General features: G+C 43.1%; 2 protein-coding genes across 15 annotated transcripts; both read left to right on the top strand.

Moving 5' to 3' along the window:
* The first annotated feature begins 1,348 nt into the window (after positions 1 to 1,348).
* LOC120690713 (E3 ubiquitin protein ligase DRIP1-like) lies at positions 1,349 to 8,259 on the top strand. Of its 14 annotated transcripts, XM_039973485.1 has the most exons (8): positions 1,353 to 2,681; positions 2,776 to 2,882; positions 2,963 to 3,027; positions 3,133 to 3,219; positions 3,332 to 3,808; positions 3,899 to 3,949; positions 4,033 to 4,105; positions 7,794 to 8,259. In XM_039973485.1, exons 4-8 carry the CDS (start codon positions 3,161 to 3,163, stop codon positions 8,040 to 8,042), a joined length of 909 nt encoding a protein of 302 aa, XP_039829419.1. In that variant the 5' UTR covers positions 1,353 to 2,681; positions 2,776 to 2,882; positions 2,963 to 3,027; positions 3,133 to 3,160; the 3' UTR covers positions 8,043 to 8,259. The 14 variants fall into 14 exon arrangements, with proteins under 14 accessions (XP_039829424.1, XP_039829426.1, XP_039829422.1 ...); XM_039973490.1 differs by having other exon boundaries at positions 1,349 to 2,681; positions 2,776 to 3,219; positions 3,332 to 3,528; positions 3,619 to 3,808; XM_039973492.1 differs by having other exon boundaries at positions 1,349 to 2,681; positions 2,776 to 3,219; positions 3,332 to 3,489; positions 3,619 to 3,808.
* A 5,893-nt stretch (positions 8,260 to 14,152) lies between these two features.
* LOC120691965 (protein WEAK CHLOROPLAST MOVEMENT UNDER BLUE LIGHT 1-like) lies at positions 14,153 to 18,538 on the top strand. Its single transcript, XM_039975169.1, has 4 exons — positions 14,153 to 14,498; positions 14,807 to 14,904; positions 15,748 to 16,416; positions 16,558 to 18,538. Exons 3-4 carry the CDS (start codon positions 15,886 to 15,888, stop codon positions 18,373 to 18,375), a joined length of 2,349 nt encoding a protein of 782 aa, XP_039831103.1. The 5' UTR covers positions 14,153 to 14,498; positions 14,807 to 14,904; positions 15,748 to 15,885; the 3' UTR covers positions 18,376 to 18,538.
* The last annotated feature ends 417 nt before the right edge of the window (positions 18,539 to 18,955 follow it).

Raw genomic sequence — 18,955 nt, forward strand, 5'->3', positions numbered from 1 at the left:
GCGAGTTACGGTGTGGTCGCATAACTAGTGTTTATTGTGGGATGGGCTGGCATGAGTTGTTTTGGAAATGTGTCCGGCAGTTGTGCTTTCTTTCAAATGAACCCCTGCATAAAATATTGCTTTCCGCAAATCAAACCCTAGCCTTATCCTTGATTTACCCTGTGCATTATATTCTGTTTATCCCCCCCTCCGTGGGTGTGGTTGGACTTGCTGAGTATGTTTGTACTCACCCCCATTCTTAATTTTTACAGAGGAAGACCCCGACTTCATTCCAGAGGACGTTGAGTAGGGTACCGTCCTGCACCCAGCCTTGCCTGTGGATTAGGGTCACCCGCAGGAGATACCGCATGGCGCAAGACTCTAATGACCCCCTTTTTATATTTAATATCGTTGTGTGGGTGTGGGTTGTAATCCTCGCGATAGTGGCACTTCTCTGCTCACTACCGCGTAGAGTTGTACGGTGATGAACCATCTGATGTAATAAATGTGTCATCAGCCTCCTGGGACTGATGTTTGTATCACATTTAAGTCTTCTCTCATGAGGGGACGCTTCAGGAGGAGTGCTCGTCCGCAAAGCAAGGGAAGAGGGCTGGGCGAGGAAGAGGCGAGGGCGCAAGTCGGCCGGCTCGGCACGGCGCCGGTGCCGTGGACGGGGCGCAGGGAAAACAGAGGAGGGAGAAGAGAGATGGAGTTGGGGGCAAAATGGTAAATAGATGGAAATTGCAGAGTCTGCTTTGTAAACTCAACTTTTCTCAAAGTTTTGTGTTGAAACGTGAAAAATTCCAAGAACGAAAGTTGTTCAAAATTTGATTTCCTCCAACTTTTGTTTCAGGCAAAACTTCATTTGGAGATTAAATCATGGTTTAATATTTGAAATTTTGAAATCAAGACATTAATGTCCTATACAGTTCGAAATTCAAATTTTTCTCCCATTTTTGTGTGACGACTCCAAAAGCTTTGAACACGAAAGTTGTTCGTCATTCGAAAACCTATAATATTGGTTTTGGGCAAAAATCCATTTAAGCAATGGTTTATAATTTATTTTGAAAACATGTTTGTTACAATTTGAATGATAATTTAAACATTTCGAAACTGTAATTTGAAGAACTCATCATTTCATGTACAAAATTTTACTTTCTCACTTTGATTTCAACTAGACTTTGGTTTATCGTGACATTAGTGACATGCCAACTCAATTTCATATGCACATAGACAAACATACACATAGACATTCATGCATGCACATGCATTCATTCTGATACTCCTTGGTTAATGCTGCATGATGACAGGTTTAATTTCTCCTGCTTAACATTTTAAAAACCTGGGTTGTCACACATGCACGCCCCTGGTCCCTCTCCGTCGGCGTCCAAGCTCCTGGTCCCTCTCCTGGTCCCTCGATTCGGCCTCGATTTGGCCTCCCCAACGGCGAGCCAAGCTCCCCAACGGGCTCGGCCGCGGCGGTGGTGGCCGCGAGGGCCAGGAGGGCGCGCGCGGGCGGCCGGATCCGGGGCCCGGAACGGCGCATCGGTGCGCGGTTGCACCTCCTTCCTCCGGCGAGGCCCCCTCGAGCGTGGGCGGAGGCCCCTCTCCCTCGAGGCTTGCACTCGAGCCCCGGCCATGGCGAGCTGCAGGGGACGGCGCCGGCGTCCTCGCGCCAGTCACGGCGGTGGTGCAGCGGTGGCGTGGTGCAGTAGCCATGGCGTCCACGCGCGCCGGTTGCTCGGCCTCCTCGACGGCGGGCGGGGCCCCTCTCCCTCGAGCTCCGACACGCCAGCCCCTCTACCTCTCCTCGCCGCTCGCCACTGCCGGGCACCCTCGGCGTCTACTTCCTCGCCTCGCCCCGCACCTGCAAGAAGGCATGCCGCGCGACCCCGCTACCGGTCTCCTCCACCTCGATTGCGAGTCTGTTTGGTTCCTCGGTGGTATTTTGGGCGATTGGAGCCTGTAATTGTTCGCATGAGGCGGGTTCGATTCGAGTATAGGGCCTGGGGTAGGGTTTCTAGCCTGAGTACCTGGGAATTTTGCGGTGAAAGCATCGATTTTTTTTTTTGGTTCTGGACGCATGTCTTGTTTTGGAGCAAGGGCGATAAGTTGAACCGTATAAGATTGTTATTTGAGCAGCATCAGTTTGAGAAATTAACACACGTATGTGCAGCATCAGGCGGCATGAAATGGACATGCTAACTATTTGTTCTTTTGTGTTTGTTTAATCTTCTGAAAATAGGCTCCTATAATTAATTGATGTATAGCTATAAACTATTGCAAAGGACAATTAGCTATTTAGTTGTATATATGTCTTTTCCATTTTGCATTAAGGTCATGCCATGCGAATCATCCACTTTTCTGCTTTACCTAACGCTTTTATAGATAGATTTGTTGGACAAAGTTGATCGCTGGCCACAAGAACCAGACATGTCTTCTCCTCCTAATGAGAAGTCTGTACTCACATTTTTTCTTCCTGATTTATTATGCTTTATTTCCTGGTTCAGGTGCTCGGTAATCTCAATATTTTGCTTGCTCTCATGACAGCTGTTTGTTACCATGTTAATCTGATGGAGCTATGAGTGTGGATTTTGTTCTGCACACCTGAAGCTACAGAATTTAAAAGTTTGGCACCTTCAAGCTGTTTATATTCAGTCTATATTGGCCTGAAAAGTACATATTATCAGTGATTATATTAGGTACCTTTCCCAAACTCTTTGTATCTGATCCTGTTTTAAATCAGTGCATATATTATGTATTCCTAATGAGCAAAATTCTTCTGTACTGTTGCAGGTTTTAAAGATTTTCAGAGCTGGATTTTGGTACAGCTTATAAATCGTTCCATGACTCAAAGGCGCACACAATCTCTGCAAGCAGGACTTATCTGTTCCATAAAAACTGTGAGCAATACTTATAGTTGGACAGACTCAAAGTTCTTTCATTTCTTGTCACATTGGTATTCAATAGTCAAGATTGGCAGAATAGGAGAACTGCTTGATGAATGCCTGCCATGCCTGGCTAGAGCCTGTTTTGGTCGACGAAAAGGTGCTAGAGCTCCTTTTGGTTGTTGATGCTATCTTGGTGTCTGCTGTGCCTAGCTAACTGATAGTTGTAAATAACATATGTTATATTTTTTTGCTACGGACATAGGTTCATACCCTTGCATTGCTAAATTTTAATGGTATTAGCATGTAATGGATGTCGTACCAACCACCTGATGCTCGCTTCTGTCTCAAGGTATCGTACCAACCACCTGAGTTATGGCATCTATTTTGGTGGATCACTACAAGTACAATACAAAATACAATTGATCCTTGCTGCTGACTTGCTGTAATGGCGATCGATGCAGTTCCCGATGCTATACCAGGAGAGCCCCCTGTACCAGGAGAGCCCCCAGAACCTGCTGTTCCGGCGGCGGATCATCGGGTGGATGGCGTATGGCGTCGCCAGTGCCGTGGTCATCTTCTTCCTCACCACGGCGTCGCTGTAGCACTAGGTGTTCCGGCGGTAATATCACAAAGAAAGTTGGGGGATGGAGACCTTTAGGTTCTCAATTTATAGCTGCTAAAAATAAAAGGTCTCTTGGATCCAAATCAGAAGATGCAAAGATGACAGAAAATAAATCTGATGATCCAGTTGATGAAACTCCTACCAGTCAATCAAAGACTAAGAGGCAGTTTACAAGACGTGGAAATCTGGAGAAGAGAACAGGAAGCAAGAAACTGTTGATTTTAACGGGAAAACAGAAAAACATCAAGCCAAAGCTGCCTAACAAGAAGAGAAAGTTGCGAGCATTATGGTTCAACCTTGTTGCTGCTTTTGACCAGTAAGAAACTAGACTTGTCTTTTCATTTATTGTTTTTTTTTAAAAAAGGAGCATAAGAAATCATGCTATTGGGTTTACAATCATTTTCAGGAAAGGTCAGCCTCCTCTACCACAGGTAGTGTCAAAAATTTTGAGGATCAAGTGAGTTATCCCCTGGCGCTCTTTCTCAAAATGTTATATGCTTTTCTGCACTAACTTGAGATGCTCTTATTACTCTGTCCTAGGGATGTAGACTTGCCTGCGTCCTTCATACAGAAGTACCTCATGCAGAAACTTAATCTTTCAAGTGAAGCTGAGGTTTGTCTTTATTTCTCCCTGTGATAATCAATTAGTTACGTCTCATAAGGTCCAGTTACTTATGTTTGAAAAAACAATGTATATCGTTTCATTATGATATATTGATATCTGTATTATCCTGGAAAAACTCAACCTCTCATTTTCAAATATTGCTTCCTTGAAGCTGGTTCCAGTTTGATGAGTTTCTTGTCATTCTGTTTGCGGTGAGAAACATCTACGAAAGCGAATAATAAGACCACCCAAACCCGGTTCCTGGCACCATCATTCCATCCAATTCTCTTTTGTTCCTTGTTCAATACAGCTGATAACAAGTAGCAAAGCTGTGTTTCACAAAAAAAAAGTAGCAAAGCTGTGTGCTGTACATAGCTTCCATAAGTGCAATAGCCCCCAAACTTTGCATAACTGAATGCTTTTGATCATGTTTTTTTTTCAAGAATGTCATTTGAGCAGTTTTTTTTAAGAATGCCATTTGAGCATGTTTTGATAAACTTTGTTACCATTTTGGCACACCCGGTTTGTGAAGGAAATCGAATGCATTCTCATATGTGCGCCAGGATCAGTTTACACACATACGATAGACAATAAAGCGAATATCATAACAATGTCATAACGAAAGAGAGTATTAAAGACTTTATTACATAACCGAATATCTTAATCTTAAACAAATAAATAGCGTCTCAGAGTAACAGCGGAATCCTCTAGCACAGGCAGTCGACTGGGAGACATACGCCTAGTATTCTTCAAAGTCTTCTGGGTACTCCGGGCAGTCGTTATGTTGGTCTGAACAGCGTTATGCAAGGGTGAGTACACTTATGGTTGGTATTCAACAAGTGGCAATAAAATATCTATATATTACATGCATGGCTAAAACAAGAAATAGCTGACATGGTTTAACTGCGATAAGCACTTTTAATTGATCAAGTTTTATTAGCAAGCATTAACTAGATGTAAGTTTATACCATTAACCCAAAAATAAGCATATGAAGTAACCATCATCAACATCATAAATAAAGCATCGATTTAGTTCATCTTCAAATTTAATTATCATGTGAGGATCCAAGCCACTCTTGACCGTGAGCATGGCTAACCGGTTAGTTTTAACCCTGTGGAGGTTGTACGCTTTCCCCACAATTCGCGTAAAAGTCCCGAAGAACTTTGAACCCAACCACGCATGTGTTGATCAGACAGAATACCACACTTCCAAGGTATGGTTGCATAGGGACGTTACGAGGCCTTTCCAAAGAATCCCTATATTTAAGTGTTGGTCCCAACAATTGCAGTCCCTCAGAAGACGCCGCTTCCTTCACCTGCTCCACGACACAAGCCCAAACACCACCAAACTAGCCACCCCAACACCACATATAGTTCATCTAATTACTTAGCCAAGACCAGAGCCATGTAGTATTGTGGTTGTACTAGTTTCCTGGGTGGTTCTCCATGTTCCAATTAATCATATGATCTTGCTTTACAACATTAACCATAGAACATGAAGTAACATGTGTAGCATTTGTATCAAGTATCTCTAACCATGATCTATGTATAAGCAACTAGCAGTACTACACAACTTAATTATAGAACCCGGTTTGATCAAGGCATGGATAAACAATCTAGGTAAAATCCTTAATTGGGTTCCCATCATATTATAGACACATGCATGCAATAAAGTAAATGTGAATAAATTGTAAATTATTTGGGACAAAAATATGATCAAGGGGCCACTTGCCTTCCTCGAACTGCTGCTGCTGACCAACGTCTTCAAAGTCTTGCTGACCCTCGAACGGCGCATCGTCTACGCATCACACGAGCACATACAAGCAAACACATACAACAAATAAGAAACAGTACACCATACAGCATGAATAGTACAAAAAGAGAGCATAAAACTATTCTACACGTTGCAAGGATCGCGTGAGCGCAAGAATCGCCGAAAACGGATTTAAAACGGTGAAGTTATGAGTAAAACAAGGTTCTAAGGGTTTATTTGTAAAGGTTTTAAAACAACAGGGGTTAAACACAAAGAAAAAGGACTATTCTGAGTTTATTCTTCAAAAGGCTTGGATGGTGGGTTGATTTTGGGAAAACTAAGGGGTTCTTTTGCAAAAACGCCAAGGCTGACCGGGTTGACTCGGCTCAGATCTAAACAGGACCGTCGGATCGAGATCGGGCGGCTAGGGTTTGATACCGGTTCAAGATCTAATCTGGGTCGTTGGTTTTGGATCTGACGGCTGAGATCGGGAGGGGGTTTGGGGCGGCGGCGCAGTGCACCGGAGGCGAGGCTACGCGGCAGCGGTTCGCCGGAATTGACCGGAATCGGCCGTCCGGTCGGGGGTTTTGGCTCAGGATTGGATGGAGAGTGAGCTCGCGAGATCGCGAACGCGATAGCGGGGTCTGCGCGACGCGCAGAGGCAGCAGAAGGCGAGTGCGGCTGCGGAGCAGCGGAACAGAGCTCCGGCGAGCTAATGCACCGGCAAGAAAGCGAGATAGGAAAGAAGAGAGGGTCGGCGAGGTTCCTCTCACTACAGTGAAGCTCCGGAGTGGCGATGTTGCCGAGGAAGCAGAGCGGAACAGCGGCGAGCTCCGAACTCGACGAAGGCGGCGGCTTTGGGAGCTAGGGTTAGCGAGGGCTAAGGCGGTGGCTGCGGGTTTGGCGAGATCAAGGGGGCGCAGGGGCGGCGCTTTTATAGGGGCGACCTGGCGCCTGGGCGTGCGGGCCCGGGGAACACGGCGACGCGAAGATCCCGGTCGCATTTGGCCGGGAGTCCGGCTCGGACCCGAGCTCGGGGACGAGCCCGACACGCGGGGCCTGCTTGGCAGCGACCGCGGGAGGGGAAAGGGTGCAGGACGGGCCGGCGCGGGAGCTGGGCCGCGAGGGGGGTTGGGCCGGCGGAGAAGAGGGTCGGCCCACGGGGAAAAAGAAAGGAAGGAAAAAAAATTAGGCCGGGTTTGGGCTACGAGAGAAAGAAAAAGAAAAAAAGAGATTGGGCTGGGCTGAAAGAAGAAAAGGGGAAGGAAAGGCTTTCCATTTTCTAAATTGATCCAAACACTTTCAAATTAAATTTGAATTCAAGGAATTCAAACTCAAGTGGAACAACAGACAATAAAAAGATGCAAAGCGGCATGAATGCTCACAACCTATTTTCCTTATATTTATTTTATGGCTAAATAAATTATTTAATTCCCGATAAATGCTTTAAAATGCAAGACAAAGCAAATAAAACCTTATCGGCCTATAACAAAACTAATTAAATTTATTTGGGTTCCTGATTCGAATTTTAGGGTGTTACACATTTGGCGTTGGTTGATGATATAGGCCGTGTTTAGTTCAGGGGAGCTGTAAACGCAAAAAAAAATTGCGAAAGAATCTTCCCAATTTGAAGTACTAAATGAAGTCTATTTATAAAACTTTTTGCACAGATGAGTTGTAAATCGCGAGACGAATCTAATGATGCTAATTAATCCATGGTCAATCAATAATTAGCGGGTGGTTACTGTAGCATCACTATTGCAAATCATGGATTAAGTATGCTCATTAGATTCGTCTCGCGATTTACAGTCCAACCATGCAAAAAGTTTTGTAAATAAACTTCATTTAGTACTTCAAATTAGTAAAATTCTTTTTCACTTTTTTGCGTTTACGGCTTTTTTGCGTTTAGGTAGTGGGAAGGCCATAGTTGTGGGACCGCGACAGCGGCCATTTTGTTCCAGGTTCATCTGGTACCAACAGAGGTGTCTGTTCTTGCAGGTGGATATATTGTGCGGTGGCAAGCCAGTAAGCCCAGGAATGACACTGCACGATCTAGCAGGTTGCTGGCTCAACAAAGGACAAAAGGGCCGAGTGCGGTCATCTGTAGGCACACCTGCTGATGGATTCATTGCGAAGGTATTCTATGGCAGGTCAGGGTCGTCCAAACCTGAAACTGAAAATAACCAAGGCTGATCAAGAGCTTCCACTTCATTTCTGAAGCAGCGACGCGTCATTTCATTCCTGAAAATGATTCTTACGTTGCCAAAGTGGGAAACATTTGTATGTAATCCTCTCCTTTTTTGGCCAAGTGTATAAAATCTAATTAGTGACAACCATGTCTGTAAACAAGTTTATATATTCTTGATTTGTCTACTTGGTGAAACTCTTACACCATGGAGTATATTATGTAGCTCCGTAAAGTTGATATAGAATTAGTTTTAAATATGTGACTGAAAACGTGCAAAACCATTAAGTAAACACGTGCCTGGGCACGTGCATAACCACTAGTGCTTTCAAATATACACACAATTACAACATAAAAAAACACACAATTATGGCAAGGTGGATACCCATATAGTATTTCTCTATTAGACTATCTCCAACAGCTCATGCAAAGGGAGACCCAAACCCAAAATGGGTCACACACAGTGCTTTTGCCTACTGAAAATGGACTCCAACGGACGACGAAACTGGCCACCCATTTTGCCTACCAGCCGAGGGGGAACACAAAAATGAGTCTCTCTCTCCACGACGCAATCCGCCCCCATCCTTCTCTCTCCAGCCCAAGATGAGGGGGGCTCACGGGCACGACGCTTGGCTGGGTGGAATGGGTGCCCTTGTTGGAGAAGGAAGATTTTGGGTGAGAGACTTGTGAACTGTAGCACTAGCTAAAACGTGAAATATGTTTTGTTTTTTGGTGCCCTTGTCGGAGATAGTCTTAGCATCAAGAGGTTGAGATAACTCTTATTGATGGCTTCAGATACTTGAAAACAGAAAGACGGAGATGCATTATATAATTATCCATATCCATATGACATTTTCAGAAATAAGACCAGTATATACAAGTAGCTAAATCTGTGTTATGTAATATCTGTGTTAATGTGTTATCATGGCTACTAGGCTAATTCTAAAACATGATGTTTCCCCACCTCATCTACAAAGTTTTCCTTTTCCTTTTCCTTTCCTTTCATCATTTAACCTCCTAATTCAACTTGATTGATGAAACATAGATCATTTTCTTTTCGACCGGTTCCCACTATGAGGATTTCGGATGAGCCTCCTATGTAGCATTACAAAGAGACCCTGCGTCTGAGTGCAGTTGGACCCACGTGTGGATTTCATGTAGGGGAGGAAGGAATGGGAATTTCATATTTCCAAACACATTACACATTTCTCCCCAACAGCATATAAATATCCAATTGTGTTGAATTAACTGGAGCCAAAATTTCATTTTCTTGTAATTTTTTTTGTGGGTAAAGCGGGTGCCTTATTATCTAGACAAAAGAGTTACAATAATCTGAAATTAGGCTCATAATGCAAATAGACGCACTGTCTAACCAAACTATGGAATAAATATTTCTTCTAGATAACAGTATTATTTCGTTTGCAACTTTATTACCTTCCCTCCTCACCTGAACTATTCTCCAATCGTCCAACGCTTGGGATAGTACTTTCATTTGGTGATTGCAAAACCAATCTCTGATTTATCCATGCTCTTACTTTGTATAGCTTGGACGATCCTCGCACAGTCTAACTTGATTAGGATGGGTTTGCGGCACCATGGCGCCACCAGTCCTATGCCCTCAACACCGGCTTGAGCTTTAGCTAGCTTTCACAGCTCTAGCGCATCGAGAGCAGGGTTTGCAAAACCGGTGGGAACTGGTCCGGTTACCGGTCAAACCGGTCCGGCCCGGTTCCGGTTTGGGCCGGCACCAAACCGGCCCAAATTCAAAATTCAAATTTGAATTTAAAAAATAAAAAATTCCTAAAAAATTTCTAAAAATACTTCAAGGTGTGACGAATCTAATGGTGTCAAATTTTCTCAAAAATTCATTCATTTAGTATAGTTGGCGGAATTTAGAAGTTAAATCAAAAAAAGAAAAAGAAAAAAAGCGACGGTAAGCCGGTGCGAGAAGGTAAGAAGTGAAATTTTTTAATAGAATGATTGGTTAGGTGTATGATTTAGAATATTAGATGATTTGTTTTAAGATTTAGGTTAGAGTTAGGTGCATGGCTGATATGTTTTAGGTTTTAGGTAAGATTTAGGTGTAGGAATTAGGATTTAGGTAAGATTTAGGTGTAGGATTTATGATTTTATTTATATGATTGATATATTTTTGTTGTCCATGTATGCAGATAGACAATGGCAGGCAGAGATGTTGTATGGGAACACGGTGAAAATCTTTATCCCAGATGGCGATGCAACTATTGTCGTACGCAGAAAGGAGGAGGTGGTGCGACTAGATTGAAACAACATTTGACTGGGCGCGGGACAGAGGTGGTCCATTGCAGGAATGTGCCACCTGATGTGCGGGACTTCTTTCAGCATGAGTTGGATAGGGCAAAGAAGGCAACTGCTGACCGGGCACGTAAAAATGTGGGTGACTCACCTAGGGAAGAGGAAGTTGCAGAAGGGGCCTACGAAGGGTCACCCGAAGTGTCCAAAAGGCAAACGAACAGCAAAACCAGTGAGCAGCGACACCGATACTGATGATGGCGAAGGTGAGCGTAGTCCTCCGTATCAAGAGTCCAAGGATAGCAGCTCGGCCGATGATGATAATGATAGTGATGGTGCTGATGCTGGTGATGGTGCTGGTGGTGCTACTAGTGGTAGTGGTGGTGCTCGTGGTGTTCATTTTATAGGTATACATTGCATATATAAATGCACACATATTTCTGATTATGAGTATTAATTACTAATTATGATATATGATTGATTGCAGGGGAGACTCAGTTCACACATGCTACTCAGGACACCGACCATGGAGCACCGCAATCGCAGAGGAGAACAGGTGGACCGACGGACAACGACACTCCACAGTACTCTTCTTCCTCCTACAGCGATTCCAGGCACTCTTTTCACTATCCCATTCCTGACATCAGCATGCAGCCACCGACGAGATGTGTGTACGAATGGGAAGACCCCTATTTTTACACTATGTTAGTTCAGGAATGGCAGACAACATCGGCGTGGACGGGCCAAACTTGGCAACACTATAAGGCTGACCTGCTTAGAGTGCGAGGTATCGCTTTGATGTCCACCGCCGAATACCAAACTGTGTCACAAATGGGGGGTCTTCCCATACCTACATTGAACTTTTATTTCATGTGTATAAGTGTATGACTCCGTATTTGTATGCACGCTTATTACTATTGTATTTGTATGCATAATTATAAATTGTTGCTTTGATGTTGTCTTTATATTAATATTTGCATTGCTCATGCCGAAATTTCCTTTTATTTCACACCGGGGATTTATTTTGTAACCGTCGGAAAATTTCTTTAAATCGCCGGTATACCGGCCAAACCGGTCGGTATACCGGTCTAACCGGCCGGTATACCGGTATTCTCAAATCACCGGTATACCGGCCAAACCGGCCGGTATACCTGTCAAACCGGCCGGTATACCGGTACGAACCGGTTGAACGGCGAAATTTGAATTCAAATTTGAATTCCACCGGTTCCGACCGGTAACCGTCCAAACCGGACCGGTATACCGGTACCGGAGCCCGGCGGTTTGGCCGGTCCGGTCGGAAATTAAAACCCTGATCGAGAGAGGACTCGCAATGCTGTGAACTGAACCTCACCATCACAATATCTGGCCACAACTCCAAGTCCTGCTTCCCCATGCTTCCACAAACGACCCATCAATGTTTATCTTAATACATCCTTCCGATGGAAGAGACCACCAAGCAGACGTCGATCTCGAGGGATGAAAAGGGTCGGATTCGGTATTACAATACGAAAAATGAAAACGGTCGGGTCGGAATTTTCCCGTATTTATGCATTTAATAAAATCAAATATGGTGAAAAATAACTATGAAAATAATTATAAATGATAACTTTAATATTTTTCTAAAAGCAGAAACAATATCATAATACGGAAAACGATATCGATCGATATGGGAATTTCCTTGTTCCGCTCCTTTTGCGCTTTGACTGAACTGAAACCAGCTTCTTGCCATACCAATCGTCAGCATCTTATTGTCGGATTTTCTTGTATTTTGTGTTGGATAGATAAGTATAGGACTGGACACAAAAGAGAAATAAAAAGAGCCCCTTGTAAAAAAAAATGATGCCTCCTATTTATTTTGTGTTGGAGAGCTAAGTATAGGTTTGGACACAAAAGATAGACAAAAAGAGCCCGCCCTATGTCAAAAAAAATGATGATTCCTATTTATTTTCCATTAAAGTGATATAAAGTCCTAAACTAGAAATTTTGATTTTTTTTCATTTACTTACCCCTCGTTATGTTTATACTCCCGAGTTTTCGCTTAGGACTTTAGGGCTCTCCAACTTCCTTTAATAGAATCTATTCGTAAAGTCTTCTAAAAACAATGACAATGAAAGTGGAAATTATAAATTGTGCTATGAACGGGCAGACAATACAGCGGAATTTGAAAATTTTGGGCAGAGGCAACATTGAAAACAACCAAGGGGTGCGGAGCAAGACATGTTCACGGAATCAACTTATTAATGAGGTCGGTAAAGAACGATGGGACCATGGTCGGTACATATTTTTGCTACGGGTCACCACTGGTGACTTGGACCATGAAAAAAGAAGAAATGTTTTTATTTGTATAGGCATCTTGTCTTCCTTGTTCAATTAACCTGACCAAAACTTAGGACAATGGAGGCGACAAAGAGTTGTAGTTATGCGATCCATTGATGAACAACTAGAGGACATACAGGGAGTTGTAAAGATTTAAATCTAGAAAAAAACCATAAAGGATACCTCAATTACTACACATTAACTGCTAAATATTGAAAAGAATCATAGGATGAATTCTAAAGTTATAGCAAGCTACAAATTGTTAGTGTTAAAAATTAATATAAGAAAAACGACACAAGCCATGAACAACCTTTTTTGAAGAAAAAGAAACAAGGTTTAGAAAAGATATAAGCACCACCAAATAGGTTGTAACACCAAATATAGTTTTCCATTTTTAAAGTGATATGCATTCTGAGTTGAATTTCTTGGCATTTTGGGAGGTTAAGAACTTTCTTCCAATAATCATACATGTTCCCGTGTCACTAGTTAAACAGCAATACAGAGAAGCAGCCACTAACAATTTGTAGGTCTAGACTGCGACCCTGAATTCTCTCCATGCGCCAATTATCAAACAGCTATGTCTTCTTTATGAAAGAATTACTTCCCTGGTTTCAAATTGTAGGTCATTGTTGTGGCAAATCTAGATACGTAGATTTTATTATGCACCTAGATCAAACACTATATCTAGGTATTTGACAAAAAAATATGTATCTAAATTTATCAAAACGATATATAATTTGGAACAAAGGGAGCATCAGATTACGTTGAAAAGAATTTAAGTTTCCGCTGTCCACGATCGATTATGCGCTTCTACACGAAGATAAAGTTAACTCGGAGTATAAAGGCACCCATGAGTTTGAGTGGCGCGCCGGAGAACCGATGTGGACGTGGCTGGAGTACACGGAGCGGGGTTCGGCTTCCAAACGAGCCCGACGACTCCGTCGGCGAGGCGTCACACTCACCTACTCATCCCGAACCCGTCAGCCTTCTCCTTTCGCAAAGCCAACGCCGACCGTTTCCAGAAACTCTCGCATGCTCCGATCCGAGCCTGCTAGGGAGCATTTCAGCAAACAAGGATTCTCCAAGGGCCTTCTTTATTTAGACCCTATTTCCAGAGATTTCTTTTTAACCCTATCACATTAAAAAAAACTCTTACTAATTATGGCCCTTGTAAATAGATATTTAGGAGTATCAAATAAAATTTATTTACAAAATTTTTTGTACATGGGTGCTAATTCATGAGACTAATATAATGACCCTAATTAATTAATTATTTGCTACATTGATGCTACATTAATCATCTGTTAATTATTAATTAATATATCTCATTAAATTCGTCTCGCAGTTTAGCCCCGAAATTCTACAATTAATTTTATAATTAAATTTTATTTAATACTTTTAAATACTAAAATTCTTTTTAATACGATATGATCTAAAGTTTAACCCCAATCCTTCCAAGTTTCAGACACAGACTAGTCTCCACGCTAAAACCAACAAAGCATGAGGGTCTTTTCAGAAAAGGACGCCACGTAGCCTAATCCCCCGACCCCCCTGCTTATCGCCAATCCCGAGCCGTGCTGAGGCTGAGCTGGGCGGAGCTGAGGTCCCCCGGCGAGGCGACGACGAGTGCGCCGGTGACGCGAGCGCAAAAGGACAAAGCTTTGACACGCACCCGCTCCTACTCCCTCCCCGCAAAGAACACGCGCCCACAGCACAGCACGGCACAGAGGAAAAAGAGGGGGCGGACGCAGGGAGGCGAGAGGAGACCCGAGGAGCGGAGCGGACAGGAGACGAAGACCCCAGCCGGCGGAGAAAAGGAAGGCTCTCCTCCGGTCGCTTCGCCCCCAAGGCATCCCGTCCCCCCGGCCAGCCACCGGGTAAAAAGCTCGCCTCCCTTTTCGCTGCAATTTCTGAGCTTAATTTTGATCCGGTGGAGCTCCTGTAGCTGGGCTTTGGCGTGTTTGACGGGGACACGGGGTTCTTTGGCTTGCGACCGTTTATGTTTCTCGATCATGCAGGCGAGGTGCCAGGGTTCGGAGGGTTTTGCTGTTCTTCAGTTCTTGCGGGGGGATTATTTGGTTGGGGGTTTGACCTCTCTTGGTCTGGACTCTGGAGTTGGTGTGGCAGCGAAGTGGTGGTGGTTCTTCCTGTCTAATGTCGTCTGATGCAAACGTTGTTTTGGTAGGCGTGGTGTGGTGAATGCATCCTTTATACATGGTATTCGGGTGAAGGAAACTTGAGCTCCTCTGCTCCTCCTCCTCCTACACGTCCTGGAATTTCGAGGTGAGGAAATCACAAGATGAATGCTTCCCTGCTAAACATCCAGTGCTACACTTTAGCTGTGGTCAACAACAGTTCTTGCCGAGTTCATCTGTCATGCTAATATAGCTTCGATGAATGGTTCAGCAGTTAAGCCTTTCCCGCGTGCTACCTGCGGGCAAGTACATAGTAATTTCAAGCGTTTGATGCCCAGAATTTTTGACAGATTTTAGGGAGAGAACCTAGAAAATTGATGGAGTCCAGTGACTCCATGGTTTAGAGATGATGGCAGAACACAAACTTTGAGCTAGCAGGCCCAATCTCAATCATCATCTTGTTTGATCATGATGTTTTTTTACTCTGCTTTAAAATTTAAAAGCAAAGGTTTTATAGAAAATTGTTGCTTGCTATCTGTTGGAAAGATCACACGGGAAAAAAAGGTTAGGTGCAAGTGCGGAACAGAGGCTGAATAATTGCAGAGCTAGTGAATTCATGTCAATGGGTGGCAATGATTAGTGCATATAGCACCAGATAATACTTCTCCTGTGTTGCCTGTTATCATCCTTACTTCATGTTTATGGATACCTGCATGATAATTACACATGAAACGGGATGATTCATAACAAAAAAAAAACAATGTTGCGCTCTACTGCTTGTTCGAGGAAAAACGGGATGATTCATAATTATTTAATTAGTACTAAATGCAGTATTTAAAATTTCCCTATTGCATTGAATAATAACGATAATAATAATAAAGCTATCTCCCATGGCAACGAGGTGCAGGATAAGAACATATTCTGCTTGATTTACCTGTAGTATCAACTCACGTTCAATAAGCTGATTCCCCTATTTTTCTGTTTTGTTTAGGAAAAAAGCTCTGTGAGCACTAAGTTTGGGAGTGGAGATGGCAAATTCTGCTGAATAAACTAGCCAAATAGTCTCTCTCCATATTCATCTTCGTCAATAACAGAAAGATTTCTTTTACTGCCATCTTTTCCTGCTTCGATGGAAGTTCTTGATAGTAATGGTCACAGTGAAACAAGGATAAAGAATGCTGAAAATCCAGGACCAGTTTCTGTTCAGAGTCCAGATATGTCCTTGGAAATCCAAGAAAAGTTACCTCACAATTTGGCAGAGCTCCAAGAAGAATTGGGGTCCCCTGTAGGCCACACTGTGAGTTCGTCATTGGAAATGCTATCCCACATAGTACCAGCTCAGGCATCTGATGATTCGTCAAAGGAGGAGGGAGATCATGCTCCTTTAACAAATAAGACTGAAGTGAAAGACATATCTGACAATGGTTTTACCAGAGTAAGTATGATGCCAACAGCTGAAGTTAAATCTAAAGAAGACAATACGAATTATCACGAGAACAATGGCGCCGCACAAGACAATATAGTTAACTCAGCAAAGGGATCTGAAGGCTCATACAGAAGTCTTGTTGACACTACTGCACCATTTGAGTCTGTTAAAGAAGCTGTCACCAAATTTGGAGGAATTGTTGATTGGAAAGCCTACAGGGCTCAATCATTAGAGGTAATGTCTCTTATTTCACACTGAATATGGATCCTAGTCGGACAAATGATTATCTTGTTCTATTCATTTCCATCCATGTACAGATACAGTTCTTTATTTTTGAGAAACGACTTCCATCACAAAGTAATTTTTTTTATGCAGAGACGCAGGGTCATGCAACTTGAACTTGAAAAGGTTCAACAGGAGATTCCACAATTCAAAGAAGACTGGAAAACTGCTGAGGTGGCCAAATCAAACGTGATGGAGGAGCTAGACAGAACTAACAGACTTGTTGAGGAGCTGAAGCATAAGCTGGAGAGGGCACAACTTCAAGTGGACCAAGCGAAGCAAGATTCTGAACTCGCCCTGCTAAGGGCACAAGAGATGGAGCAGGGGATTGATGATGAAGCTAGTGTAATAGCCCAAACACAGTTGACAGTTGCCAAAGAAAGACATAAAAAGGCTGTTGAGGAACTGAAATTGCTGAAAGAGGAGTTGATATCAACGCATGAACAATATGCTGTCTTAGCAACTGAAAGGGATGTAGCAATGAAAAGGGCTAAGGAAGTTGTTTCTGCTGCGAAGGATACTGAGAAGCAAGTAGAGGAACTCACTTTAGAACTTATTGCATCCAAAGAGTCTCTTGAGTTAGCCCATGCTTCGCACCACGAAGCTGAAGAGCATAGACTTGGAGCAGCTTTGGCGAAAGAGCAGGATTGCCTGGCTTGGGAGAAAGAGCTGCAGCAGGCACAAGAGGAGCTGGAACAGCTCAATAAACAAATTATGTCCAAAACTAATGTGGAGGCCGAAGTTGATGAAAATGAGCGCAAAATGCTTAGTCTGAAAAGTGAGCTAGCTGCCTACATGGGTAACAAATTGAACGAAGAAGCTGGAGTGGTTCAGGAGCAAGGTTTCGACGAAGCAAAGGAAATTAGTAGGTCAATCAAGCAAGCTCTGGTTTCAAAAAGAAAGGAGCTTGATGAATACAGAGAGAAGTTAGAAAATGCAAAAAACGAAGCCAACTTAATAAGAGTTATTGCAGAATCACTCAGATCAGAGCTTGATAGGGAGAAAGCTTCACTTGCTACATTGCAGCAGAGTGAGGGTATGGCATCCATCACAGTTTCTTCTCTAGAAGCTGAGCTCGAGAGAACAAAACAACAGATAGAAATGGTACACAAGAAAGAAACAGAAACCCGGGAAAAAATGGCGGAGCTTCCGAGGATGTTGCAGCAAGCAGCCCAGGAGGCAGATGATGCCAAGATCGCAGCGCATTTGGCACAAGAAGAACTGAGAAAGGCCAAGGAAGAAGCTGAACAAACCAAGGCTGCTGCGACAACTGCAGATATCAGGTTACGCGCAGTTTTGAAAGAAATAGAGGCATCAAAAGCATCTGAGAGGCTAGCCATTGTGGCAGCTCAAGCAATGCAGGAGAGTGAGGAGACAGGGAGTTTTGGTGATTCTCCTAGAGGGGTAACACTTCCTATAAATGAATATCATGCTCTGAGCAAGAGGGTTCATGAAGCTGAAGAGGTTGCAAATGAGAGGGTAGCAGCAGCTTTGGCACAAATAGAGTTGGCAAAAGAGTCTGAATCAAGGAGCCTAGAGAAGCTAGGTGAAGCATTGAAGGTGATTGATGAAAAGAAGAGTGATCTTCAAATTGCATTGGAGAGGGCTGAGAAGGCAAATGAAGGGAAACTTGGCGCTGAGCAGGAGCTGAGAAGATGGAGAGCTGAACATGTGCAACGTCGGAAAGCCCATGAAGCTACAAAACATGCAGATAGTCCTGTGAGCACTCCACCGAGGACGTTTGTCGAGCACAAGAGCTCTTACCAGGAGGAAGATGAATTTCTCACAGATCCAAAGTTGCACAAGTCAACTGGTAGTGTGGATCAATTTGTTTCGGATGAGAAGATACGGAAAAAGAAGTCGTTCTTCCCTCAGATGTCCACACTTTTATCTAGAAAGACACAGACATAAATTGATTGTGCAAAAAAAAAAAGCTTCCAAACCTTTGTAAAATGTACATGGTGTAAAGCTAAGTTTATTGTCCATACCCTGTAAATTGTTTGACACTTGAATATTGTATGTCTTTGTATGATATTTTTGGAGAGGATATTGCTCAAAATCTTGCTTTGGTTTATGCCCTTCCCGACCAAATCATATTATTTTGGATGTTGCTCAAATCTTGCTTTGGTTTATGCCCTTCCCGACCAAATCATATTATTTTTCTGCTTTACATGGAATTACTCAATTTGTATTCATTTATCAAGTTGCTTATGAACACAAGGACTTTTTGTGACTGTCAAAAATAGAATAACAGACATGTCAGCTGTCTTTAGTTATTAATCGCTCTGTTCGGCTAGCTGTGATTGGTAACTAGTGCTGATTTGTTGTTAGAGAAAAATACTGCTGGCTGATGCTCATTTAGTGTGAGAGAAAAACACTGCTGGCTGGCTGACAAGCCAGCTGAACAGAGCGAATATTTATATACAAGTTGGCCATTCTACGCCGTCTTAGACCTACCTTTTGATAGCATTTGGCAGACCAGAGTCAGGAT

This window comes from Panicum virgatum, chromosome 9N (genome assembly GCF_016808335.1).
Source record: "Panicum virgatum strain AP13 chromosome 9N, P.virgatum_v5, whole genome shotgun sequence".
Taxonomy (NCBI): domain Eukaryota; kingdom Viridiplantae; phylum Streptophyta; class Magnoliopsida; order Poales; family Poaceae; genus Panicum; species Panicum virgatum.